Source organism: Cryptomeria japonica, chromosome 5, assembly GCF_030272615.1.
Source record: "Cryptomeria japonica chromosome 5, Sugi_1.0, whole genome shotgun sequence".
Classification (NCBI taxonomy): domain Eukaryota; kingdom Viridiplantae; phylum Streptophyta; class Pinopsida; order Cupressales; family Cupressaceae; genus Cryptomeria; species Cryptomeria japonica.
The window spans coordinates 227,382,476-227,401,915 of NC_081409.1; the positions used below are offsets into that span (position 1 = coordinate 227,382,476).

Here is a 19,440-nt window from a genome sequence, read left to right on the forward strand (position 1 = left end):
GAGATGGTCGAGGCCATCAAGGTAGTTATGGAGGAAGACACATAGACCAAAGGTCCCAAGGGGAATCTAAGCTTATAGAGCAAAGCGGGGATTCTCAGTGCAAACCTAATTATAGGGGAAGGGGTAGGTCTTATTTCTCCACAATGAAATGCTACAACTGTTAGAAATTGGGTCATCCTGCTTATAGGTGTCCCGAAAAGCCTAGTTCTTCCCATGGAGGTGAAAAGAGAGTGAATTATATTCAGGAGGAAGGAAGTAGTACAAGAACTCCAGCAATGAACCTAGCACCCGAAGATGGTGAGAGTCTAATGATGAGGAGAGTATTGATGCAAGAACCTCATAAGTGTGAAGTGTCTCAGAGAAGAGCATTGTTGAGGATAAAATGCAAAATCTTGGGTAAGGTATGTAAGGTGGTTATAGATTTAGGCTCCACAGATAATATTATCTCAGAGGAGGAAGTTAGCAAATTGACCCTACCTAGAATGAAGCACAGTGAACCCTATAAGGTAACCTGGTTAAACAAGGGGCAACATGTCCTAGTGAATGAACAAGCATTGGTAGACTTCAATATAGGTGAATACAAGGATAGGATACTTTGTGACATCCTTCCCATGGATGCTTGCCATCTACTATTGGGTAGACCTTGGCAATTTGATAGAAGGGCACACTATGATGGTGAAAAAAACACATATTCCTTTTAAAAGAATGGCATTGTCTACAAAATTCAGTCCCTTAGTGAAGAGACAGAGAACAACAAACCACAAGCACCTAAGGTGCTATTAGTCAATGAAAAAGAGTTCATCCAAACCATGAAAGAGGGAGATGGGATTGGTTATGCACTTGTAGTGAAACCTAAGGAGGATAAGAAAAAAAAACAAGTTGAGATCCCACAAGAAGTGCAGCAACTTCTTGATAACTTTAAGGGCATCATCAGTGATGGACAACCAGCAACATTATCTCCTCCTAGAGCCATTAGTCATCAAATTGACTTTATACCAAGAGCTTCTTTGCTAAACAAAGCAGCATACAAGATGACTCCTGAACAAAACAAAGAGGTAGCTAGATAGATTCAAGAGTTATTGGATCAAGGATTAATAAGAAAGAGTATAAGTCCTAGTGTCATGCCCACTGTGTTAGCACCTAAGAAAGGGCACACATGGAGACTATGCACAGAATCCAAAGCTATCAACAAGATCACAATAAGATATATATTCCCTATTCCCAGGATAGAAGATTTGATGGATTGTTTAGGGGGAGCGAGGTATTTCTCCAAAATAGACTTAAAGAGTGGTTACCATCAGATAAGAATCAAAGAGGGTGATGAGTGGAAAACTACTTTCAAAACAAATGAGGGTCTTTATGAATGGTTGGTTATGACTTTTGGACTCTCTAATGCTCCCAATACCTTTATGAGGTTAATGAATGAAGTATTGTAGGATTTTCTTAGTAAGTTTGTGGTAGTCTACTTAGATGATATTCTCATTTTTAGTAAGACTAAAGAGGAGCATTTGAAACACTTAGCTATTGTTTTGCAAAGATTATCTAATGAGCAATTAACCATAAATCTTGAAAAATGTGATTTTACGCAGCAAGAGCTAGTCTATCTTGGTTTTGTTGTGTCTAGTGGAGATCTTAAGATGGATCAATCTAAAGTTGCAGCCATAACAAGTTGGCCAACCCCACAATCAACCAGTAAAGTTAGGAGTTTTCATGGTCTAGCCCAGTTTTATAGGAAGTTTATCAGAGGTTTCAATGAAATTTGTGCACCCATGTTAGATACAATAAAAGGTGGTCATAAGGTCAAGTTTCAATGGACCGAAGCAGCTAATAAGGGGTTTGAGTTACTCAAAACTAGAGTTGCTACACAACCAGTGTTAATGCTTCCTAGTTTTGATAAACTCTTTACCATAGAATGTGATGCCAGTCATCTTGCAGTAGGTGCAGTCTTGAGTCAAGATAATAGACCAGTTGCTTTCTTTAGTGAAAAACTGAATGATGCAATGAAAAAGTATTCATCTTATGATTTAGAGTTATATCCATTGGTGGAGGCACTCAGGAAGTGGAGGCATTATTTGCTTCCTAAGGAATTTGTTGTGTATACAGACAACCAAGCAGTCAGTTTCTTGAATTCTCAGGACAAACTCAACCATAGACATGTGAAATGGGTAGAGTACCTACAAGCATATACATTTACTCTTAAGCACAAGAAAGGGCAATGTAACAAAGTAGCTGATGCTTTAAGTAGGAGATTGTTGACTATCCAGGAGATCCAAGTTAAGCGTATTGGGATTGATTGCTTTCAAGATTTATATCCTAATGATGATGATTTTGCTGCTGCTTATAAAGTTTGTCTTGCTTTTGAGAATCATTTCCATAGTGAGTATGCTGACTATACATTGCAAAATGGTTTGTTATTCAGGGCAGGACAACTATGTGTTCCTAAAGGTTCCATGAGAGCAAATCTCATCCAAGAGAAACACAATGGGTGTTTGAGTGGCCATTTTGGTCTCAATAAGACCTTAGAGTTGGTTCAATGCTTTTATTACTGGCCTAAGATGTGGAGAGATGTTTGGAGGTATGTTGAACAATGCATGGTATGTAAGAAGGCCAAAGGTAATAGCACTAATGCTAGTTTATATCAGCCACTTCCCATTCCTTCTAGGCCATGGGAGTGCATCAGTATGGATTTTAGTGTAGGTTTACCAAAGACAAAAACAGGGCATGATAGTATCTTTGTGCTTGTTAACAGATCTAGTAAAATGGCTCACTTTATACCTTGCAAAACTACTAATGATGGTAGTCATATTGCTTTCCTTTTCTTTAAAGAAGTTGTCAGAATACATGGTTTGCCATCTAGCATTGTATCAAATAGAGATGTTAAGTTTTTGGGTCATTTTTGGAAGACTTTGTGGAAGAAATTGGGTACTAACTTGTCTTTTGGCTTAGCTTACCATCCACAGACAGACGGCCAAATAGAAGTGGTGAATTTAACGTTGGGTAATCTACTCAGATGTCTCACCAAGAAGTATGGACAAAGCTAGGATCAACTCATCCCACAGCCAGAGTTTGCCTACAATGATAGTGTAAACAGATCCACTGGTAAGAGTCCATTTCAGATTGTTTATGGTATGCACCCAAGAGGTGTTTTTGAGTTACATGATGTGACTAACTTGCAACATGTTAGTGGGACAGCAGAAGATATGGCACAATCTCTAAAAGAGATACATGAACAGGTTAAGCAGTCTTTGCAAGACACCACAGCAAGAGTCAAGGCAAGGGTGGATGCTTCAAAGAGGGATGTCCAATTCTCAGTTGGAGATTTTGTGATGGTACATCTCAACAAGTCTAGATTAAAAAAGGGAGTTCCTACCAAGTTATAGATGAGATGAATTGGACCTTGCAGGATTTTGGCTAAGTATGGTCCAAATGCTTATAAAATTGATTTACCTGCTAATGTTTCCTTGTCTCCTATCTTTAATGTTGTAGATTTGGTACCTTTCAAGGGGCATCCTCCAAAAAAGACTCAGAGAGCTTCAAACATTTCAAATTCCCTTTCTGATCTATCTATCCCCTCTTCTTCTTCTCCCATTCCTGAATAGGTACTTGATTCCAGAATCATCGAAAAGACTAGAAAGTATGACTACCTTGAGCATTTGATAAAGTGAAAAGATCAACCAGCTTTTGAAGCCACTTGGATACCTAAAAGTGACTTCACCAAGGCTGGTATTCCTCTCTCTATTATACCCAAAGAATTCACATGAATTCTTTGTCACTAGGGGAGTATGGTGCAGGAGCACCTAGCTTCATTCTCAGCTTCATTTTCATCATAGGTTTGATTTTTGTTAGTTTTAAGTTGGAAAGTTGTCTAGGATGTTTTTGAAGTTGTCCTAGGTTGTTTGGATGAGTTTCAAACTCATTGTGTGGTTTTGGTTTCTTGTTTTCATCTTTTTGCTCAAAGTTGCCAGTTTGGTGTTGCCTAGCAAAATGATGGAAAAATGAGTTTTTTTTGTGGTTTTAGTTTTGAAAAGGTTTTAGACATTTTTTATTCTTGGGTTTTAGGTGTGAGAAGTGTTTTTACGTGATGGTTAGTCTTGGAGGTCAATCTTGCATTTTCTAGGCACCAAAAGTTGTCATTTGGGCATCAAAATGTAAAAATTAAGTGCCCTTGGACATGTACCTATCTATACAAGAGGCTAACCAAATTGGAGAGGTATTTAATCTCCTGTTTTAACTATTTTAAGGGTTGATCATTCAAAGTTATGAAGCATTTTGCAAACTTGCACTAGTTTTACTTGGTTTTTCTCTAGTTTTTAACTCCATGTGAACAGTAGTCTGTACACCAGCTGTACTTGGCCATACTATTCTTGCATTTTCAGATTCTAATATGTTTTCTTAAGCTTTTCCCTTCGGTCACATCTGATTTTATCAAATTTTGAGTTTGTAGCAAAATTAGTTTGATTTGACAGTTTCACTGCCTTGTTTAGGAATTGGCAAGGATGCTTGACCAACTTGGCTTCTTGGAGTCCTAAAATGTTCATGGCTTCCCAAGAACCAGTTGGTCAACTTGTAAACTATGTAAATACATGTTTTGTTTTCAAGAATGCAGGTGTAAGGAGTTTTGTGGCCATTGAGCCCTAGGCAAGTGTGCTATTTGGCTAGGGTCTTGAAGAAATTTGATGCTTTGCTCTCCTATAGCAAGTGCATTTAATAGTTGAACAGACTTGCCTTGATGATTAAGTTTGTATGCCAAGGCAAAGAGGCTTTCTAAGCCATGAGGAGAATGTTTTCATGTTTAGTTTGTGAAAATAATGTAAAAGATAGTGAGTCACTGTTTTAGAGTCAATTTCCTTTCATTAGCCTACTCTCCATCATACATTGGATCTTGTAAGGTTGTTGTACCTCCTTCTAATTGCTTGAAAATAAGAACAAGGATTTATTTTGATGTTATCTATGGGTTTGAATTTGCCAAGATCAATCAATGATCTTTGAGGCAAGGTTGTAATGCCAATTGGCTATCACAGTCAACTAGGACTGAGTTTTACACTTTCTTTTGAAGTTATACATGTAATCTTCTCCTTCAAAATGACAGGTATGAAGTTCAATAAGGCATTGAAGATAGAGCCTTGTTAAGGAGCACAAAATAAACTTTTTGTGAAGAGTTCTTACAATGAAAGTGCAGGTCATAGTGAACAAAAAAATAGTGAAAGGAAAAAATGCAGTGACAGTTAGTTGACAATGGATAATCCAATGCTTTGTAATTTTCTTAATGCCTTTTGTGTAGGGCTAACATTATTTCTTTATTGTCACTAAATGATAGCCATGTTCACATGTTTTGTATTGCAATTGGTTCTCATGCAAAAGTTGTGTTTGTAAAAAGCAAGATTTAAAAGTTGTCAATGTTGCTCACTCCCTATGAGCATTTTTGTGAATTCTTGTTCTCTAACCCTTTGAGGGTGAAAAACTACTTAATTTTGGTCTAAATAGCATGATACATGGGAGTAATGAGGTTTCATGGTTCCCTTTGAAGATTTACACTTTGCAAATTGATTCTTGCTTCCAAAACCCTTCCAAACCCTTCTTTTTCACCCATTTTTGGGACAGTCATGGAGAAGGCCTGAGAGACCCTGAGACTTTGAAAATCCTCAATTTTTCCCAAAAGGGTATCCATAAATGTGAAGCTTTCAGTCTGGAAGTCCAACGCTTGAGCAGGGTGAGCACAAAACCCAAAATGGAGAGCTAATGCCTAGTAGCCCGTGTTTTTGGCCTAAAACCAAGTTTTTGTCAAATCAGGTAGGCAAGTGAAGGTTGCAAAGTATGAAATCCAACAAATCAAGTTGAAATAGGTTAACCTAACATGAATTCAACCTATTTGGTGAGTTTGGCTTCATAAGTTGGTTTTGAAGCACTTGAAGGGATGTCTACAACTAGGGAGCTAGAGCCTTTGAGTAGCCAAGAAGAGTTTGACATAGGGAGGTGGAGCAAGGTGAGTTGTTAGACTACCTTTGAGCTATTTGTACTATGTCCTTTGGGACTACACCTCAAAACAGTAAGGATCTATCACTTAGCAAACATACTAGCCACTTAACAACCACCTAGCACTATCCTCCCTATCAAGGAGAGGCCTAGAGAGGGGAGAGAGAGAGAACAAATAAAGAGAAGGGAGGGAGAGTAATAGGTATAGAGTTTATGGGAGATAAAGAGGTGATGAGAGAGATAAGAAAAGGAGAGAGTTCATAAAGGGAGATGGGTAAGATGCAATGGAGAGAGAGAGGTGGAGAGGAAGGGAGAGAAGTAGAGAGGGGATAGATAAATTGATGAGATATGTAGAGGGTGGGAGAGGTTAAATACCTAGATGGGAGAGAGAAGGGAGAGATAGATGGAGGGGCATAGAGATAGGTTCCTAATGAGACATAGATGTAGAGATATAGAGGTGGAGAGGTGGAGAGAGAATGAGGGAGAAACCTAGAAATTTTTGAAAGGGAGGGAGTGAAATTAGGAGGGAGAGGTGATGACCTAGACAATAGAGAGAGGGAATAGATAAAAGAGCAAAGAGATGAGTATGACGGAATGGCTGGAGAGGTAGACATGGAGGGAGTCAAAGACATAGGGAATGAGGAGATAGATAGGGGTGTGTGTGTGTGTGTGTGTGTGTGAGAGAGAGAGAGAGGGAGAGTTCATAAATGGATAGGGGGAAGGGGGGATGGAGAGAAAGGTGGAGATAGAAGTAGAGAACTAGAGCGTGGGCAATTAGATAGGTGAGAAACCTAAAGGAGGAGAGAGAGGTGGGTAGTAATATAAGGAGGGAGGGAGGGTGAGACCTAGATATGGGGAGAGAGAGGATAGAAGAGATAGGCAATAACCAAGAGAATGGACAGGGAGAGGAAAATAATATTAAGAGAATGAGAGAGAAGAAGAGAAAGGGAAGGAGTCAAGGATACAAATGTGATTAAGGAATGAAAGGTAGAGAGGGTGGGATATACCTAGAGAGCAGAGAGAGAAGTGAGAGAGATAAGAGTAGGAGAGAGATATAGAGATAAGAAATGCTAATAGGAGCATGCTGATTATTGAAATTTGACTAAGTCTGAAATTTTATATGATCCTCTAAAAACTAGAATCTACATTATAACTCCTATAGAGCTGAAACCACTCTCAAATGTTATATTTCATGTATATATTCTCCTGTCGAGTTGGTATAACTTGTACCCAAGATGAATTGCCAAAATGAATAATTGGATAATGCAGAGCATTTGGCGCATGCCAAATTTGGTGCTCGCCAAATGCAAATAATTGACTTTTCACATTTGGCGAGCGCCAAATTTGGCGCACGCCAAACGTGAAAATTCAAAATTTTGAATTTGGCGAGCGCCAAATGCCAAATAGTTTTCATTGGAAAATACCAACCCTTTGGGTTGGATTATCCTTGGGCATCCAACCCAAAGGTTTGGATGACCTTTTCATGTCAATGACGCGTTTTTATGAAAAGATAAAAAGTGGCACCTTTTTGGTACCACAACTTGTTGCATATACCCGCATACAGTATAGCATCTGATCACCAAACCAAAACCAATAGACCAAATATGAGTATAAGTATTATGAACAAGATGGTTCCATCATCAAACTATATCAGAGCCTACCAGATCATGCTGGATCCAAGTTAACCAAAAATCACTCAACCTACCAGGACTAGAAGGGTTTGATTAAAGCATCCAAATAGCTAGTGTTGGAATCAATGGCAAAACACCAATGCAACACATAATCAATTCCACCAAATGGCCAACATCTTCTACTTGAGTTAGTTTTGCAAGATTCTCTAGTTGGTGTTTGAGATATATATTATTTAAAGTTGAAAATCTATAAATACATCTCTCTTGTCAACATCTAGTGTATACAAGACCTTCAACAATGTGAGATACTTTGATTACTATATAACAATCTTGGAAAATATAACAAATATTTGGCAACCTAAAGCTATCTAACTTATGTCAAAATTTTCGTTGAAATATTTTAAAATTATCTTCAAGCATTTAATTTTGGTTTTGTATGTTTTTGAAATTTCTTTGTATAGCTGAATTGATCCCCATTGGAGTTGCATGCTCACATGTTTCTAGTACACATTTTATTGATATTGAACCTTTATTTTAGAGATTTGATTCAATGCTTCCATTAGATGGTTAATTGTATGTCCCACTTGATTGTAGATGAAGTCGGTGTCTTTCTTTTCTTTCAAAATGAGAAAGCTCTTTAGATGTTCGTTGATGAACATTTCTAATCATATTTTGTTCATCTCTATTTTAATTTTTTTATTCTTGTATTGTTACTTTTGCCTTTCTTCTAACATTTCTTTCTCTTCCAGCTTCATTATTTCTTATTCTTTGTTCTTCCCTTTCAACTTCTCTCATCTCTTCCCATTGTCCTTTTTGATATTCTCTTTGATACTCTTTATGAGATTCTTTATGATATTGTCTTCTTTGTTGCCCTAATTAAAAATTCAATCTTGGTTGCACCATATCTATTAAAAAATCATATTTGACATAAAGTAATCATGTTATTCTTAGAGCATTGTCCGAGTTCGGAGAGTCGAATGCAAGACCAATGGGGAGCAAACCCACCACCCAAGCCATCTCTCCTCCCCAAGATAATTAATATTAAATTATTATAAATATATGATTATGTTATTAAGATTTAATATATTCTTGTTATTATATTTCTATATTCTATTAAAATATTTAAAAAAGAAAGAAATTAGTACAATTTTCATTTTTTTTTTTTGAAAAGAAGGGTGTGAATTTTTTTTTCAGTTGAAATCAGAAGGCCCAAGGCTAGACCAAGAACACCTAATAGTCCACAAACTGAGGTTACAAAAGAATCCCACCAAAAAATCAAATGCACAATTTTATCCTCCCTAATTAACTTTTCCAAAGGCTTGCTATACTCGGACCCCAAGAGACAGTAATCATCCACATCCCACATATCCAATTTCTCTGAAGCCCATTTTTCCACACAATTTTCCACTTTGTTCCATTCAAGAGTAATATTGTAGAAAGAAATATCATCCAAAGAAAAGCACAAATTTGAGATTTTCTTTAACACTACAGCTAAATGCAAATTAGCTTCACTTAAATGTTGCAGATTCAGCACATCAATCACAATTTGAGAATCAGATTTGCAAACGATCTTCTTCCAACCAAGAGAACAACCTTTTTTTATAGCACGAAAAATAGTTATAGCCTCCATAATATTATTAGAGTGATGACTCTTATAAGTAGCGAAGAAGAACACATCACTTCCATCCCTATCCCTAACAATACCACCAATGCTAGCATGTCCAAGATTCTACCTAGAAGAGCCATCAATGTTAATTTTTAAAGTTCCCTTGAGAGTAGGAAGCCATCTCCCATCTCTATGAATCTTTTGTTTGGTCTATCTCAATCAGTATGCAAAAATTCTACCAAAATTTTACCTAATTAACCTTGTTCAACTCTTTGGTGTACCCATTGCAAAAGAAGGTACAAATTCTAGAAAATAAACTTAATAAATAAATATTAAATTGTGTTTTAAATAACATAAATTTAAAATAGTAGCAAACAATAAAATGTAAAAAGAATCTTTGGAAACTATATGTATTGAATAAGTACAAAATTATATTTAAAATATAACAAATCGAAATTACTAACAAACAAAATCATCGTAAAAATATGTGGAAAATAAACCTATTAAACAAGTCCAATATTCTATTTAAAATATAATGAAACATCGGTATGCAAAAATTATATTGATAAATATAATAGAAAATAAGTCATAAGTATGCAAAAGTTATACAAATATTTTACCTAATTAACCTTCCTCAACTCTTTGGTGTACCCATTGCATAGGAAGATCCAAATGCTAGTAAATAAAGTTAATAAATAAATATAAAATTATATTTAAAATTTTAAATACTAATAAACAATAAAATGTCAAAAGAATCATTGGAAAATATACGTATTGGATAAGTACAAAATTATATTTAAAATATAATAAATCAAAATTACTAACAAACAAAACCATCATATAAATATTTGGAAAATAAACTTATTAAATAAATACAATATTCTATTTAAAATATAATGAAACAAAATACTTACAAATAAAAAGAAAAAAGTCTTTGGATAATAAATGTACACAAACAAACAAAGTGTCAAAAGAATCTTTGGACCTAGGTTTGGACATACATATCACAAGTAATATTATATAAAATTATCTTTGGTAAGATGTGAATGACTAGACCAAGACACGTGCACTACATTCAAAACTCTTTATTATAAAACTTCTACAATGTGTCCAACAACTTGCTTCAGAAAAAAATAGATGTGAATGATTATTCCAACATGTGGGAGTGCATTCAAAACTCTTTATTATAAAACACATATAATGTATTCAACAATTTTCCCTATAAAAGTAATGCCCCATGAAAAGGATGTCAATGATTAGTCCAACACGTGGGCAATGCATTCATAACTCTTTATTATATATATATAGACACTAAAAAATGGTCAACGCCTATGTCTCCCCTTTTAAACATGTTTTCCTGTCATGTGTTTGGTCTTTACCATTAGTCGATCTTATGTCATTCTTTTGTCCTCTAATTTAATTATTTCCTATACATTTATTATTATTTTGATGTAAATCACCCTTCTTGATGTTCTTGATTAAGCAATTTTGTTGATTACTCAATGTCATGATTATTGAGGTCAATTTGTCCCAATTTCATAATCTTTGATATCAATTTGTCCCAATTTTGGTCTCATGATATCAATTTGTCCCTATTTCAAGTCTAATGATATCATTTTGTCCCCACTTTGGTCCTACAATATTAATTTGTTGCAATTTCATATTGGATGATATTAATTTATCTCAATTTTGGTCCCAGGATATCAATTTCATGCCAATTTTGTCCTATGGGATCAATTTGACCTAATTCCCTCTTAGGGTTAATAATTATTTAATTATTATACCTCCTCTTATTCTATCCCTCTTAGGGTTAATAATTATTTAATTATTATACCTCATCTTATTCTAACACATCCCTCTTGGATAAATAAATTTATTCTTTATTTATCCCTAATTTGATGAGTCACAATTGAATCAATATTTAATAGGCTTATTCCAATTTTGAGTGAATTATTAAATAAAAATTTATTAATTTAACCTCCATTTATAATCCCACTTCCAACTCACCTTATCTCTTCCACTTTCCCTAATTTGCATCACTTAACTCCACTTACCTTTTGTAGCATCATAAATTGCGACCCTTGCAATTTTCGACCACATTAGGGTCTTTACGTTGGCGAATCGAATCCCCAAGCTTGATCGGAGACCCAAGACTTTCTCAATCCCTAAAAACTACACTTTTCCACAGTTCGCACTACCCAGAACCTGCTTTCTATCTTTGATAAGGGTAGGACAACGGCATGGGGGCATGGCACCCCTATCTTTGCCCTATTTTGGGGCCCCCTTTGTCCCATCTTTGCATTGAACTTTACAATTGAAGTAAGAAAATTTTCCCTAGGTCGGCCTATGATGAAAAATCAGCCCAATAACTCTAATTGATGAATATATATGTCACATTTACCCTCCCATTTGCATAAGGTAAAAATTTGCATAAGTGGGAATTCAATTGATCAAGAATTCAAGCACATTCAACAATTCAAGCATCCTTCTAAGAATTGAGCATTCTCAAGTTTCCCTTCAAGCTAGGTCTTGCATCCAGGTCAAGGATTTTACCGTTGAAGAGGAGATTCTTTCATCATTCAATTCCACACAAGCAATTCTATCTACATTTCAATTACATCCTCCCTTGAGGTTAATTATATTTCAGTCTTTCGTTTACATTTACTTGCAAGTACTTTATTTCATCATTTGGTTAATTCCAAAATTGGGGTTTGACCTAAAGGAAATCCCCCAATCCCAAAACCTTTTCCTCTCTTTTTTGTGTTTAGGATGCAGGTGCGTGGCTGCTCTTGTAGATTTGGACTCCATTTGTAGAGGCAAAAAAACCCTTTTCATTTCACAGATTTTTCGGAGGACCGTGTGCACTTTCAATATGACCCCGATGACTTTTTCTCAAATTCGCAAGGCAGATTTCAAGTTATAATTAGTTCTTTTCTACTTTTACACTTAGTCTTGAAACATTTAATTCAAACAATATTTTTCATTCTAAAAGAGGGGTTAGCTTTTCATTTCCACATCATTATCAATTCATTTAGCATTCAATCTCTTTCCTAAGATATTGGATCTAGTGAATTCCCCCGCTCTTTTAAATGGAATGTGTGTGAGGTGGTTGAAGAGAAATCCATAGTGAAACTTTCATCTCTTCTTGAAGAGAAGAAAATATTTGCTCTTGATCTTCTCATCCATTCATTTCACCCACATTACATTTTGGTGAACCTGACATCTTGCATGCTTTACTTTGAAAATAACATTGTTTGTCAAATTCAATTTCTTTAATGTCTTGTTCAATTTGCAAGTTAAATTCACAAAGATAAGAGGCTAATTGTCCAAACCCTCATTTTCAAAAATCATCTTGAACTTGTGCAAAAAATAAATTTCCATTTAATTTTCAGATTTGTGACTTTTTTTAGACTTATCCTCTTTCCTAAAATTAAAATTTTCAATTTCCCTCCTTTTTCAAAATTTAAATTTCAAAAATTAAGTGCTTAGGTCCTAAAACCCTAATTTTTAAATTTAATTGGATTTTATGCAAATTTCAACCAATTTCGATCAATTTCAGCTTTCTAAACATTTTTCAAGGTGTCCCTATCCATTAGGTTTGACCTTTTTCAAATTTGCAATTCAATTCCTCTTTTTTCTCAAAACTTTAATAGGGTCCTATTTTTATATTCAAATCTTCGTTTCGCCTATCTAGAGATCGCAAAATCCACCAATTTTTTGGGGTTAGCTTTAAAATCATCGTAACTTTTGTCTCTGAAAAGTTTCAAAATTTTTGGAAAGACTGTGTGCACTTCAACACGGTCCTTGACTTTTTTTCCCAAAGTTTCGAGAGACTGTTATGACTATATTTAATAGCTTAAATCCAGAAAATTGGCCAATTTTGTTGATTTTTGATCCCTCTAAAATAAAAAATACCTTCAAAATTCAACATTTCAAATTTCAAGGAAAATTTTAAAATTCAGTAGTTAAATATAATCTACCTTGATTTTAAAAATTCTGATTTTGTCAATTTTAGGGTTAAGTGGTATCCCATTGGCCCTAATTTTAAAATCTCAAGTTCCTTTCATTCATCATAAAATTATTCTTTATTTTTGGAAATTGTGTCATTTCTCCTTTCAACAAAGTTCAAATTGTCTAATCATTATTTTCTTAAATTTTGCATTATTCAATCTTTGCAAACTTTGTTCCTATCATTCAAAACTCAAATTCAAAATTTCACATTTTCCCTCTAGTGCATGAGTTTTACCACTATTATTCCTACCTATACTATCCCCATTAGATGAAGCATTAGATTTAAGGCTTCCCGAGGTTTAATTACCTAGGAGATAAAACCTAATTTAGGTGACTTCTTTCATGCAGATAATGCTAATTCTTCCCATTCTAATCATGTCCCTATCTATCCAGTTGATGAATCCCATGGTGATGAAGAAGCTTTGACTATAGTTTCCATAGATCAACTTTTAAAATTGGACAATCAATTTGATAAATTCCAACAATGGATGTCCCAAGAATACCCTAATAGTTAAGCTCTTCCATTAATTGAAGGCCTTAAACGTATGATTCAAAGTGATAAGAATGGAATTGATATATTGCATGGCATTGCCCATATTGTTGACTCTAATGTCATGCCTATAAATAGTTGTGTCGAAACCCTAGGTTATTCACAACCTTCAACACAATTCAATCCTTTTATTCCTTTGACTACTTCTATGACTAGTGTTCCTACTTTTACCTCAAACATCATGGTTACATCAACTCAAAATATTCCCTACAACAATTAGTCATGGAGCCAATCCCTTTACTTCATTTAATCTTCCATCTTTACCTATGTCTTCAATAAGCATTCCTATTATCCCTCAACCAATTAATGTGACACAAGGGGGTAATTCATTCTACAATTTTATTCCTCCTTTAAGTGTCCCATTTCCTACTCAATCATCACCTATGCCTGCTTATCATAATGTCCCACCACCATAATCTAAATCCATTCCTTTTTTCAATAATATCACACCACCTTATCAATCAACCATGTCTAACATCAATTCTTATACCGAAGCAACCATTAACAATCTTGCTCGAACGCATTTCAAATGTTTCAAACCTTATGTACCGACTTTTCTTATGATCAAAGACTGCTTGCAAAACTATTTACAAGAACACTAAGAGATAAGGATTTATAGTGGAATTTCTCTTTCCCTTCTTATTCTATCACTTCTTTTCAACAATTAGCAAATGATTTCATTCAACAATTTCAAAACAACATTGGTCCTAAAATCACTTTGACTGATTTAATGCATTGTAAACAAGGTGTTAAAGAAAAGGTGACTGATTTCATTGGTAGATATAAGCATTTGTGTGCTCAAATCTATTTTCCTATACCTAATAATGATATTCAAATAATTTTCAATTATAATTTGCAAAAAGATATTAGGAAAAATTTTCTTTTGTCTGAGTTTACTTCCTTTCTACAGTTGTGTGCAACACTCCACAATTATCAACTGGTTGTGAGTCAAATGGAACAATATACTCCTATAGGTCTAAGTGATAAGGGGGGCAGTGTTCAACAACCGTTTGAGAAGTTCAAACCAACAAAAGGCTTCATCGAATTCAACGATACAATCAACAATAACAATGTGAATCCTACAATAGGTGTGCCTCCTATTTCCAAAATTTTCAGAAGAGAAAGACAATTTACTCCTTTGAACAAATATTTACATAGTATTATGTCTCAGTTGTTATAAACAAATGGTATCAAACTTCCTTCTATAAAACAAATTGATCCATCTAACCTAGCATCCCATTACTCTGATAACAATTCCTTTTGGCAATTTCATCATTAGCCTGGTCATGATACTAAGAAATGTTCTGCATTGAAAAGTAAGCTTCAAGGTTTGATTAGTAATAATAACATATGTGTGGCAAGTGTGAATGATAAGGGAAAAAATTAGTAGCTCCTCCTAATAAAAATGTTAATATTTTCACTAATCCTTTGCCTTCTCATACCTCTAATATGATTGAGACTTAACATACCTCTTTCTCTCCTTCTGGTCTCGCTACCTTTAGCTCTAATATATTTCTTTTGGCCTAAACAATTTCAATCTCTTCCTCCAAGGACTGATGCTCTTTTCCAATCTTATTAAAAATAGAAAAAATATACATATGATCTTATCCTTAAGTCATGCTAGATCCCCGACACTTGATAGTCCTATCATTCTTGAAGATGAAGTTCTTCCCCTAACAGATAGAAATAATCTTCCTCCTAAGAAAGACCCTCAACATATTCCTATGCATGTAACTATGCCTTCTTCTAAGAATAAAAACAATATTCCTTCTAAGGTTAGACCTATGCCACTTCCCCATGATGGACCCAGTCTCCTTCCTACACCTAATATTACTCCTTTATATGGTCCAGTTCCACCTCCTTCCTCTTATAAAGAGAAGAGGCCTCCCTCTCCTCTTGTTCAACCTAAAATACCTCAACCTAAACCTTCAACTATCAAAGAGGAGAATATTCCTCCTTCAACAAATGTTCCTCCTTCTTCTCAGCCTTCCGCTAGGACTTGACAAAATTGTTGTGTGAGAGACCACCAATGAAGAAGTTGTGCTCAAGCTCATGAAAAACCCTTTCAAGTACTTGAAAGTACTTTCCTTCATCATTTGGTTAATTCCAAATTCATTTGGCAGATTTTTTGTAGGATCGTGTGCACTTTCAACACGGTCCCAATGAATTTTTCTCAAATTTGCAGGGTAGTTTTGTCTCGACATATTATAACCAGATCCAGGTGCACAACTTCATCCCATGCTTCTATTTCAAGTTATAATCGGTTTTTAGCTACTTTTACACTTAGTATTGAAACACTTCATTGAAATAACATTTTCCATTCTAAAAGAGGGGTTAGTTTTTCATTTCCAAATCATTATCAATTCATTTAGCATTCAATTTATTTCCTAAGTGAATTCCCCCCTATTTTAAGTGTAATGTCTTTGAGGTGGTTGAAGGGAAATCCATAGTGAAACTTTCATCTCTCCTTTGAGAGAAGAACAAATTTCCTCTTAATCTTCTCATCCATTCATTTCACCCACATTACACCTTTTATTGTGCTTTTTACTTAAACAAATGATGTGTTTCCCATTTCTCTCCACTTGGAAATGAGACCTTTCCCATTTTCATTCCACTTAACTCTTCCTCACCCTCAATAATGATCATCAATTGTCATTCCATCTTGTTCATCCTTTTGATTTTGAATCCTATAAATTGAGTTGTTTTTGCTTATTTTTTAGTAACCTCATGATCATGTCATTTAAATCACTTTGCATTTTCTCATTTTTGCACTCATACTATTGAGAGATACACACCATTAGATGAGAAAGAAATAACAATTAAGCCATGTCAAAGGAATGCATCTTGGTAATATTATTTCATGTTTATTTTGTATTTCATTTTGATATATTTGTTGATTTGATTAGGATTAGTTTTCATGTTATTTAAGCTTTGTGGTTAGCTATTGATATCATATGTGTTTCTAATTGATTTCCTAGTTGACAATAAAACATATACCATGTACCTATCCAACAACTTGATTTAGAAAAAATATGCCCTAGTAAAAAAGATGTGAATTATTAGTCGAACTCGTGGGCAGTGCATTGGAAACTCTTTATTATAAAGCATATACACTATATTGAACAACTTCCTTTAAAAAAAATATGTCTTAGTGAAAAAGATGTGAATGAATAGTCTAACACCCGGGAGTGCATTCAATACTCTTTATTATAAAACATATACAATATAGCCAAGACTTCCTTTAGAAAAAATATGTCCTCGTGAAAATGATGCGAATTATTAGTCTAACCAATGGTAGTGCAATCAAAACTCGAATTTAAAACACATCAAAAAACACATTTCTATGGATAAAAAGATACTCTAGTGAAAATGATGCAGAGCATCTACATACACACCCAGTTAGGGGAGATATTTCTCCTAACTCACCTATTCAAATTGGTGATTACTCTTCACAAAGCTACAAGAGCTTCAAAAGGTTACTACGTGCTCATAAGGCTACAACACCCCAAGAATAGACTTATTCCCCAAACCTTCTCTAATCATTGAAATACATCAGAATAGACTCATTTAAGTTGCCCATGACCAATTTGAGACTCTCCAACTACTAGGTCACACCAAACTCTCAAAACCCCACTCACACAAAATCAACTCCTAATAGGTCTCCAAACTATCCATAAGCACAAATCATATAGTCAAAAGGATGTTCACCAACCTAGGGGACATCAAGATGATTTTGAAATGACTCCTGATCATAGGAAAACTATTCTTGATTCTCCCTTCCACCATAAAGGTAAAAAGAAAACCTAATGCTGCAATACTGTCTCTTTATGAGAGTCATGAATAATTAGATCAATCACCCTTCCATGAACCTCTCCTTCCTCACAACACTCTTAGACATTAACATCGATGACAATGGAAATCCCTACACCTCCTTGTGACACCAAAATCAATACCAAACTCATTCCCCATTGTCAAACTGTGATAGTCAATGCTCATTCTCTGAGTCAGTCATAAATCATTATAGTTAGTTTGGTTCTTTTGGGTACAAATTACTTGGGATATGTTTGGGACACCTCCAAACACCCTTCTAGGCCTCAACCTTGCATTCACACTCTTTCCACACCATCAGCTTGTTGTCTCATTAAACTAAGACACAAAAGATCAGAGATCTCCACCAGAGTAGTACGTGCTTTCCATATCATGGATCCATGTAGAGCATAAGACATAAAGGTACACATATACGAAGGCTTTTCCACCCATTGGAGTTATTATTTAACATGGAAACAAAACAAAACCATTATTGTACAGTATCAGGCTACCCTAGGTTAGGGTATTAACAACTTTTACAAAAATTGGTATATCTCTGTCAAAACCGATTGAAATTAAATGAAACCAAAATCAAATCACAGAAAATTTATTCCCTCATCATATCCAATGGATTTCGAAAGAAAATGAGAAGGTTTTTACAATGAGAAATGCTAACGAATAGACTGCTACATTTGAGAAACTCAAAAGATGTAGGAAAGACAATGATATTTCTTCTTTTTTTTCATACATAATATTTCATCAATCCATGCATTGCCCAAGAATAGGCTTATTTAAAGGCCACTCAAGCCTCTCCCAACAGCTACAACTATTTTTTAAAGCTTTCCTAACAAAATGCATTTAACTACTAATGTTGCACCAAAAAAATGTATTGACAATTTCTTGTCAATAATGACAACTTTAGGACATCTTTTACATTTTGATGTGTAATGACTCCAAACTTTGTATAGGTTCTTCAAATGACTTTAGCATGTTTAAATCATAAACACCACCTTTATTACTACTGCTGCACTATTTGCTTTCAGTTTTGGTGTTCCTAAGTGCTGTTGCACAGTTTGCAGTTGACTAGGCAGTAGAAATACTAATAATAGTAGGCTCATATCAACTAAGGGGGTTGTGTAATCAAATCCTGCATTATATATGCTGGAGTATACTCGACATGCATACATCATGAAGAACTTCATTACCCAGCCCACTCACCTAATACTACCTTGCCTATTATTAGTATCTGTAATGTCTAGCTAACTTTTAGTTTCCCTGTTTTCAATAAGTGTTTTGACACAAGTTGCTGTTAAATATTCAAATCTGATAGATAACTGAGACAAAATAGTCCAATATAAGATTATGAATGTACACCTATCCCTCAGGATAGGGGAGCCAAGCTATCCAGAGCCATAAATCTGCACTCAGAATTCTATTTTACACTATTTTATCTCAGCTATTTACCCTAGTCCAGAGTTGTTCCTAGAAGACTCACTGCCCAATGGATTTCTAAGGCTACTGGGTCCTGTATAGCAGGCATACATACAGTAGAAGTCGCCAAATTGTTATCTAAAATTTCATTACCCATGTAATTTTAACCAAACGATGCATATTTATCAAATGATTGCATTTACAAAAGATACGTTGCAGTGTTTAAAAAAGAGGAAAAAGAGGATATTTTTCATTTGTATTGAATAATGATAAATTACAAATTGAGTTCATGCATCTGAAGCATATTTATATACACTGAGTTTTTAAAACCTCACACAAGCCGTGAGCTTAGCATTTCTATCTTTCCTATATATCCAAAACAGAAAAAGATAGAATTAAAAAATGAATGTGAGGATAACCAGTCATTGCCT

At 34.8% G+C, this 19,440-nt stretch overlaps 1 protein-coding gene across 1 annotated transcript in view; it reads right to left on the bottom strand.

The window, feature by feature from the left end:
- The window catches only part of LOC131875834 (codeine O-demethylase-like), a 30,993-nt gene extending 21,759 nt beyond the window's left edge, over window positions 1-9,234 (bottom strand). The window contains exon 1 of the mRNA XM_059220522.1: window positions 8,912-9,234. Within this exon, the coding sequence (XP_059076505.1) occupies window positions 8,912-9,234 (323 nt within the window). The remainder of the gene's footprint in view (window positions 1-8,911) is intronic.
- Between the last annotated feature and the right edge of the window lie 10,206 nt (window positions 9,235-19,440).